Source organism: Sinocyclocheilus rhinocerous, unplaced genomic scaffold (assembly GCF_001515625.1).
Source record: "Sinocyclocheilus rhinocerous isolate Xijiao unplaced genomic scaffold, SAMN03320098_v1.1 scaffold352, whole genome shotgun sequence".
NCBI classification, from domain to species: domain Eukaryota; kingdom Metazoa; phylum Chordata; class Actinopteri; order Cypriniformes; family Cyprinidae; genus Sinocyclocheilus; species Sinocyclocheilus rhinocerous.
Window position 1 is genome coordinate 431386 of NW_015642448.1, and position 10124 is coordinate 441509.

At 33.2% G+C, this 10124-nt stretch overlaps 1 protein-coding gene across 2 annotated transcripts in view; it reads left to right on the forward strand.

Annotated features, from left to right (window-relative positions):
• The window catches only part of pes (pescadillo), a 16235-nt gene that overhangs the window by 3877 nt on the left and 2234 nt on the right, over positions 1 to 10124 (forward strand). For both annotated transcript variants that reach the window (XM_016572766.1, XM_016572765.1), the window contains exons 3-13: positions 674 to 827; positions 1921 to 2030; positions 3835 to 4006; positions 4133 to 4222; positions 5130 to 5246; positions 5372 to 5449; positions 5546 to 5635; positions 7191 to 7321; positions 8494 to 8619; positions 8719 to 8903; positions 8988 to 9127. In XM_016572766.1, coding sequence (XP_016428252.1) covers positions 674 to 827; positions 1921 to 2030; positions 3835 to 4006; positions 4133 to 4222; positions 5130 to 5246; positions 5372 to 5449; positions 5546 to 5635; positions 7191 to 7321; positions 8494 to 8619; positions 8719 to 8903; positions 8988 to 9127 — 1393 coding nt within the window. The remainder of the gene's footprint in view (positions 1 to 673; positions 828 to 1920; positions 2031 to 3834; positions 4007 to 4132; positions 4223 to 5129; positions 5247 to 5371; positions 5450 to 5545; positions 5636 to 7190; positions 7322 to 8493; positions 8620 to 8718; positions 8904 to 8987; positions 9128 to 10124) is intronic.

Consider the following 10124-nt stretch of genomic DNA (forward strand, 5'->3'; position numbering starts at 1 on the left):
GAAGAAAAAAAAAAAAAAACTGTATTCGTGCGGTACACATGCGTACCGAACCGAAAGACGCGTACCGAAACGGTTCGGTACGAATACGTGTACGGTTACACCCCTAATATATATATATATACATACATACATACATACATTATAAATTCAATATATATATTATTTCATTTCCATTTAGTTTGTTGAAGTATTAAAATAACTCAAATTAAATAAAACTAAAACTTAATAAAAGACCTATACAGACGTAATAAATTTAGACATTAAAATTAAAATAAGTAACAAATACAAATAATACAAATCAAACGACAGTAGTTTATCAGTAATCCTAAAAAATAACACTGCCAAACATACATGCTAAAAAACAACAACTTACTTACACATAGTAAGAAATGGTTATAAAAACTGAAACGGAAGCGAATCAAGTAGTAGGAAAGAGGAGAAATAAAAAGCGATACTTTTAAGAGATATCTCTATTTATTTTGGTATCTTCTCAACTATGCACAATAATACAACTAGTTGCGCTTTATAATTTGTATATAGTATTTCTTGCCTGATGTTTTTCATGAACCACCAGTTGCGAAACACAGATGTATATACTGTAACTTGCTTTATTTAATTATTTAAGCATTTAATACAGTTCATTGTGAATTAATGCATGCTTCTCATTCTATAGGCGGTTATGCATATTAAAAGGAATCTATCCTCATGAGCCCAAACACAAAAAAAAGGTCAACAAGGGCTCGACAGCGCCTAGAACCTTCTACCTGCTGAAAGACATTCGTTTCCTCTTGCATGAGCCTGTTGTTGGCAAGTTCAGAGAGTACAAGGTAAGAACTGTGCTTTAGTAAAGCTAGATGCTGCTGTGTGTTTGCGGCAGCATCCTCTAATCCTTATCATTTTGGTCACTTTTTCACTTTCACGTTTTAAATGAAATGACAGTGGAGCTAATATACGTATTTAATAGGTATTAACAATGTCAATAACAATGTAAAATGTATGCCAAAGAAACTTTTGGATGATCCGCTGTGGAAACTTCTAACGGGAGCAGCCGAAAGTGAGAGAGAGAAATGTCCATTTCTATGTTTTTAAAAAAAAATATTTACTTTGAAGTCTCTTTTAATTGTCTTGGTTATGTAATAATTAAATGCATCGATTTAGGCTTTTCAGTCAGTGTTACTTTAGAATTTTTTATACTATTATAATATCTATTACTATTTTGATTTGGCTTTTATTTTTATATTTTCAGTTTCCATTTTAAGTTTTAGTAATTTGATGTGCTGTTCTCATTTTTATTATTATTTTTTTTATATTTCTATTTAGCTTTAATGTATTTATATTTTAGTTTCAGTAATTTTAGTACCTCGACTTAGTTATTTCATTTCAGTTAATTGCCAAGGCAACATTTCTAATTTAATAAATATTTTATTTAATATATATTTTATGTCCGCATTATCTAATTACTGAAAAAAAATGTATGATAGGCAATGAAATTAAGAACCCACTTATCAATTGTAATACAACATTATAAAATGTCAGAAATTGGTGAGAAGCTGAGTTGCCTTTTAAAACAATAAGTTTTTATTTTATTTAGTTTTTAATAATGGGTGAATTAATTAATATTTTTTCAAAATATTAAATTAATAAATGTTTTAATTTAAATTATTATTTTTATTATAATTTTTCCTTGCACATTTGCAGCAAACAGTGCATGTCACTCTAACCAGTCTCAGTGAAATCTCTCATAAAAACACTTGTTTTGGTTGCTTAATGCAATTAAAAGATTACGTATTATTTGCTACATGACGCTCTGAAGAAAAAAAAACTTTAGGCATCCTAGATTAAATTCTGATGGTATGTTTTTCACTGAGGAAATGGTTCATAAGACAATCTATAAGCTAACTATACATTCATTGGTTGTAGATTTTTGTGCGGAAACTGCGGAAAGCATATGGCAAGGCTGAATGGAGCGGAGTGGAGAGAATGAAAGAGAACAAGCCTGTGTACAAACTGGACCACATCATCAAGGAGAGGTGAGAGTAAAAGCAGTGCTGTCTGTGGACTGCAGGGGGCGCACTTCAACTCTCTAACCCGGGTGTGCCTCACACATCCTGAAAAGTTAAGCTGCGGGCTCTTTGATCGCCCCCTGGTGGCTGGCTGCAGTACAGGGCATAAACCCCGCCCTCTCCATGTAAACGAATGGGACTTGAGTCAAAATAAATAAATAAAAATAAATTACACTTCCAATACAATTTTCCGAAAGATGGTTTTGGTCATTTAAGGTAGTTGTTATTACGCTGATATACTGTATGTTCAATTGTTCGTTTTTGTGATAAGTTTGATTTTAGCTAGTAATTTGATGCTATAAAAACGGGGCGTGTCGTTATGGTTGATTGGGTCTGCGGGAGTTTGATACCGCGGCTCCACCTCACGACACTACTGCGCAGATTCTGGCTCCAAACGAATCTCTACTGCGCAGACTCGGGCTCCAAATGACGTCATTTACTCAAGATGGCAGCGGCCATACTGAGATGCTTTGGCTTCACTTTTCTATAGTGGAAGGAATAGGAGACGCGTCGTCCATCTTTTTTTACAGTCTATGCTCTGACCCAACAACAACATGCTGTGAATGACTTTTCTGTGTGGCCAGACTAGGGATATGCCGGTATCAAATTTTCATGTTGCGATTAATTGCTAATGCTTTTATCACGGTATGTGGTATTATCACGATGTTGAAATTTAGTTTAAAAAAGTGCTGTCATAATACAGTATAACAGGTTTAATAAAATTTTTCTTATAACAAAAATAACTGAACATTTAAATGCAATAAAGCAATACAGAAAAATGTATAACGTGATATATCGCATTACTGAATACCGGCAGAAGTCTAGTCCAGACAGTGTTACGTGATAAGCACCTATTTGTGTCCAAGCACTATTGTAAGTACTGGCGGAGTCTCAGTCCCTGTCCACAAACAGATCAGTTATGAGAATCCAAAAAGTCACAAGAATATCAAGAATATGATACTTTAATTATCTTGGCTCGACTGACTGTCTTGTTCACTGTCTGTCTCTGCATCCATCCAATCTGCTCTGTTTACAACTGTTGCATCAGCAGGTTTTGGGTTTTGAATTTGGAATGTTAGGGTTTTTTTCCCCAACCGTTCAAAGGTTTTTCAAGAAGATTTTTTCCATGCTTTAGATACAAGTTTCTTATGCTCACCAAGCTGCAAAACAGTAATATTTTGAAAAAATATAAAATAATATATAATAATACTTTAAAATAACTATTTTCTATTTGGATGCATTGTAAAATGTAATTTATTCCTGTGATGGCAAAGCAGAATTTTCGGCATCATTACTCCAGTCTTCAGTGTCACATGATCCTTCAGAAATCATTCTAATGCTGATTTGCTATTTGATGAATAGAAATTTTAACAGAACAACTTTCATTTGAAATGGAAATCTAATAACGTTATAAATGTCTTTATTGTCACTTTCGAGCAGTTTGATGCATCATTGCTGATAAAAATACTAATTTATGGGCACCTGTATAACTATTTCAGTTGAAAACACTTATGAAATAGCTTGACAAGTGCAGCTTTCTTTCCTGTTTTCCTATTTAAGGATATCTCCAAAACAGTTAGTTAAAATTAGATTTCCATAACATATGTCAAATCACCTCTATCTGGCACCAAATTTAGCTTCTTTAGCTCAAATTGTGCTAAAATATTTTGTTCAGTTGCCACATTGAAAACCTTGCTTTCTTCCTCCATTTTTCATTGAGTGGTCTGTCACTGTCTCGTATACTGTTTCTAAAATAAGTTTGTTTTTCCAGGTATCCCACGTTCATTGATGCTCTCCGAGATGTAGATGATGCCCTCTCTATGTGTTTCCTGTTTTCTACGTTCGCTCGCACAGGAAAATGCCACGTTCAGACAATTCAGCTGTGCCGGAGACTCGGCGTCGAATGGATGAACTACATTATTGACTTACGGTCCCTGAGAAAGGTACTGTAAACATATGCTATGAAAAGTGTGCATTTTTAAAATTAATTAAAATGATTCATGAATGTTACAGCTATGTATTTACAACCACGTCTGTGACTCTTAAAGATTGTATTTTTGTTTCTTCAGGTGTTTCTTTCCATTAAGGGCATTTACTACCAGGCAGAGGTCCTGGGACAAACCATCACATGGATCGTACCATATCAGTTTGCCCATGATGTGAGTCTAAATGTGTCTTTTGTAAACTTCAAGCTTGGTCAGTAAATAGTTGAATTTTTTTAAATTAATTTTACTTATGTATCACACATGGAAAGCAGGTTTGTCAGTTTTTTGGATCTGTGCAGTTGGTCTTAAAGTGACAGCTGCCTAATATACCTGCTGCTGCCTGTGTCATCATTACTGTTAATCAAACAAAAAAAGACTGAATTGAAGGATTGAATCACTTTTCTATCTTTATTACGAATCAGTTCATATTTTCTATACAGTGATGATCGCTGTCGATGCCGTGTTTTAGTTATACACTTGATTATTCCGTTTCTTTTGCATTTGTTACTACATGAACCTACTGTAGCTAAAAAAAAGTTTTCGTTAGTATATGTTTATTCTATTGTGTTGGTCCTGTTGTTTGTAATTTGCTTCTTTGTTCTTATATTTAATAACAAAAATAAAATAAAGCTATAGATAAAGCTAAAATATAGCCATATTGGGATATGAATCATTATCGTGAAATAAGATTTCTCATAGCGTGAAATAAGATTTTGGTCATATTGCCCATTCCTAGCTCTAATGGCTCTTTGGTCTTTTTTTTATCACTATCACTATCATGAACCACGTTCATATTCGCGCGATTTTTTGCGCAGCTCGTCAGTGAACAACGGCTCTGTGTAGTTAATGCTGCTCAATGTGAAAGCCCGCAGGTGATGGAGATTTACCGCTGATTACAGAACCGGCTTTCTGACAAGATGCGCGTTAAATATCGCATGCGATTTATCGTGCAGCCCTACTATCATTTCTTCTGGTTCAGTGTTTTAATTTTTGTAGTGTTTTGGATGCTGAGGTCTTTCTATAGATTCTTTTCTATAGATGACAGTTAAATATAACACACCCCTGTTCCGGCTCCCCTCAGCACCCTACAGATGTGGATTACAGAGTTATGGCCACATTTACAGAACTCTACACAACGCTGCTTGGATTTGTCAACTTCCGCCTTTACCAGACTCTCAACCTTGTCTACCCGCCCAAGGTATCACACACAAAATGTGTAAATGTGCTTCCATTAAATGCCTTTTTTTTTTTTATTCAGTAGGAAAAAATTCCAATACATTTCAATCGGAAATTGAATCTGTTATTTTATTCTGGTTCTGTTAGCTTGATGGACAAGGAGAGTTCAACCTCAAATCAGAGTGTGAAGAAGATTATGCCCTGGAATCAGAAAGCTATTCTGAGGTACTGACTAATGCTTTTTCTCTTTTCATATCAACATTAAATTGTGCCAAATATTACAGTTTGTTTTTAGACATCCATCTCTGCATTTGCTTCCAGAAACTGTCAGCGTTAAGTGCCAGTCTGGCCCGCACGGTTCCCTTAGTGGAGGACGAGGAGGCAGAGCCGGACCATTTCCCTGCTGAAGGGGTGAGTGAGAGACAGCAGTGACTTACAGAAATGACCTCTGGTCAATACAAGGGATAACATCTTGGGAAACATTTTGTAGTTAAAACCAGTATACTTAAAAATATATATATATACATACAAATAATTAACCAGTATTGACATGGTAATATAATTTATAATAATAATAACTGTGATGATTTGGAGATTATTATCATGTTGTTGTTGTTGTTTTATATTTTACATTCTAATATTATTTTTATAATCTTTTAATAATATTAGAATAGATTGTTATAAACTCTATTACCATGTCCATATAACCACAGCAATAATAATAATATTAATAATAATGATGATTATTATTAATTGCATTACCATGTCAATATAACCACTGCAATAATAACAACAACAGCTGTGGTTATTTGGATATTAATATTATACATTCTAATAATATTCTAATATTATTATAAATGGTTATGAATTGTATTACCTTATCAAAAAAAAAACAGTAATAACAATAATAATAATTGTTATTTTGAATGGTATTAGAATTAACAAGCATTTATACAAATGTTATAATATTATTAGAAATAATAATAATTATTATTATTATTAATTTGGACATGGTAATGCAAATAATAATAATAAAATCAATCATCATTTCCATGATTGCTGTCCCCTTGTAATACCATAGTATGGCCTGAATTATCTTGAAAATACCATAGTATATGAATATGGTAATTATTTGGTACCATATTACTATATATATGTGTGTGTGTGTGTGTGTGTGACCCTGGACCACAAAACCAGTCTTAAGTTGCTGGGGTATATTTGTAGCAATAGCCAAAAATACATTGTATGGGTCAAAATTATCAATTTTTCTTTAATGCCAAAAATCATATTTTTTAATATTAATAAAATATTATGTTCCATGAAAATATTTTGTAAATTTCATACAGTATACATATTAAAACTTACAGTCTTGGGCTACAGGGTGATATGGCTGCTTCAAGTGATGTGTGATATATCTATATATATATATATCTCCTTAATATGTTTTTGTGGGGCTATATGTAAAACCAGTGGGGGCTTAAAGTTTGTTTGATTTAATAACTAACAAAAAAAGTTTATTTGTAGGGCACCTTTCATAAAATGCAGTTCATGGGTCAGAATATAAAAACAATTGGCACAGCTGTTTTGTAGCAAAGTCAAAGCTGTCAGATTCCTCTCGAATTGCTAAAGCACTCATGCCATCTGTAATTAATGCAACTATGTGACTCCACAATAATTTTCCACACTTCAAGTTCACTAAAAGAAAGTGTCAAAAGACACTTGTTATTTAGTCACACATTACAAGGCATGAGTCGGTGAAGCATTTAACCCGCATTTGATTAATTGTTGTTTTGGATGGACCTCACATCCTCATGTTTCAGGTTCACTGAGGGAGACTGTTACTATGGTTACACGCTGAAGGTGTTAAACATTCTGATGAAACCAGCGTGACTGCAGGCAACCTTTGTCCTCATTATTTAATGTAGTTTTTATAGAACTTTATTTGTATGTGCTCTTTCAATTGCAGGAAGACCTGGAGACAATGGAGGCGAGAGAGAAGATCGAGCTGGAGCAAAACAAACAGAAGAAGCTCTTCGAAGGGCTGAAGTTTTTCCTAAACAGAGAAGTTCCCAGGGAATCGCTGGCTTTTCTCATCAGGTGAAGGAGTGTGACATACCAACTCATTTTTATCACTCATAATTTTATCTATGGCACTTTCCTTAAACAGGGTACAAAATGGTTTGCTCTTCCTTTTTTTTTTAAAGACGCCAAGGCACAAATCTCATTTTCTTTAGAGGTAGAACTCGATGTTAGATTAGATGTTTTTGATAATCTAGTAATTAACATAGTTTACATGAAAAGTAGATCAAGAAATATGTATTTGTCCCATCTCAGCTCTATACAACAGTAAATATCATGCTATAATGTCAGTAATTACGACTACTGAATTTCTATTAGATTTATTTTTAATTAACTAATAAATTACATGATGTTTAGCTGTTTCTCACACCCTGTTACTGCATAGATATTTCCTTGTATTAAAAAAATGCAACTCTAATAATGTGAGCATGGTGGGAACTTGGGTGAATAAAATAATTTTCTCAACTTTTGTCAAGCAACTATTCAACCCTATAATCAAAGTTATTGTAAAAAACAATTGTGCATTTTTTTCTTTTAATTATTGAGAATAATTTTAAATATATATTATTTTCCATTCTTTAATTGATTTCTATTTGTTTTATAATTTTTATTGTTGAAAAAATACAAAAATTAAACCGATTTTGTTTTAAAATTGCAAACCTTGTATAAAATAAATATAAAATGAAACTGCTCATAATATTTAATCTGAGCATCTGAGGTGGACAGACAGTATTTAAAGCCCCTTTTTTGTCTGAGCCACTATTTAAAAAAACAACAACAACTATTTTGGACCCTATTTGACGAAGGTTTAAGTTTGTGGTGTATTTGCATACAAGTCAGTGGTGTTCTATTATCATTGATATAGTTTTTGTAAATATTTTAATTTTAGTTATTTGATGTGGTTTTGTCATTTTAATCATTTTTTTAAATATCTTTATAGTTAATTTAGTTTCTTAATTTAGTACTTCAATATAAAATAAATGTTTTTATATTTTATTTTATTTCAGATAATGTTTATTTTATTTCAAGCATTTTTTTATGGTTTTACTTTTAGTTTTTTTTTTTTTCACTGTTTTAGGTTTTAAAAACCCCAAAACATGTAACTTGTTGAATTGCTGCCGTTCATAGTTTGTGTATGTACAGTTTTACAGTTTTTGTCAGTATATAAGAATGTGTTGTACGCTGTGCAGGTGTTTCGGTGGACAGGTGTCCTGGGATAAATCACTGTGCATCGGCAGCACATATGATGAAACAGACGAAATGATCACGCATCACATTGTGGACAGACCCACCATCGACAAACAGTACATCAACAGGTCCGAAACCAACTCTCACTGATTGTGGACGGTGTATACTTTACATTTATACTGTAATTAATGTATATTGTTGTACTTCATGTATTTTCATCCTTGCAGGTACTACATCCAGCCCCAGTGGGTGTATGACTGTGTAAATGCGAAGATTCTGTTACCTGTAGAGGAATATTTCCTGGGAGTTACACTGCCGCCCCATCTGTCACCATTCGTGGAGGAGAGTGAGGGAGATTATGTGCCGCCTGAGAAACTCAAACTCTTGGCCCTGCAGAGAGGAGAGAAGCCACGTGAGGGTTTTTGCCATGTGATGATATGTCATATAATATGTGAATTTTGAGTGATTGTCGACTTCGCAAACAAACTCTTCACAGAGACGGAAGAAGAGGAGGAGGGAGACGAGGAAGAGGAGGATGAAGATGACGAAGAGGAAGATGATCAAAGTGAGGAAGAAGATGAGGCTGAAGATGAAGCAAATTTAGCTGAAATGGAGGAGAAGAGAGCTCAGGGAAAGGTAAGATCGTTTTCATTTTGCATAACTCATTTTTGCAGTTACACTGCTTGTTTGCTTAGTGGTGCAGAATTGTAAGTGAAAACATTTAACCCTATAATGCCTACTGTATCATATTTGATATGCAAAGTTCTCCTCTAAATCATCAACATGATCAAAACTGCTGAAAAAATCTGTTGCACCACATACCTTCTCTTGACTGATTGATAGTTTATACTTTATTAGCAAGTAAATGGCCTTTTAGTATAATTATAAAAATATCCACCTTCAGCTCGTGGTACATTCTTCTTGCTGTGAAATCTTACTGAATTTTATGAAGTAATTATATGAATAACTTTTGTATTGTTAGTAATATTAAACTTAATGAACTGAAGCAACTTAGGTTTACTTAATTATCCATACATCATTTTTCAGAAAAATCATGTTAAAATCTATCAAATATGATAAATCAGGCCTTTTTGAGGATCATTTATTTGTTCATCTCTCAATCATCATTGTATTGCATTGCATTATATGTATTTCCTCCACAATAAAAACCACAGAGCTTTGATCATAAAGCTAAGCATTTAAATATCATCTTACTAAAGTATTTTTGGGAGATACAGAGTAACAACTGATATGTATATGCATTTTATGTAAGTAGTCTGTTATACTCTTATAAAGATCTCATTGATTTACATTACAAGCTACCAGAATTTCATCTTATATTTGTAAATATAAATGATCAGCAACTGCACCAAATTGCATATTTTGCTTCGTTTGGGCCTTTGGGAATAAAATTGAGGTGTTTTTTTTTTTCCTCCTCGAGTGTGAGCTCTATATACTATATGAGCCATAAAAGCTTAAAGGGGTCATATGATGCTTTTTTTAAAGATCATTATTTTGTGTATTTGGTGTAACAGAATATGTTGACATGCTTTAATGTTCAAAAAACACATTATTTTTCAAATACTGTACATTATTGTAGGTCCTCTATGCCCCGCCTCTCTCAAACGCTTCG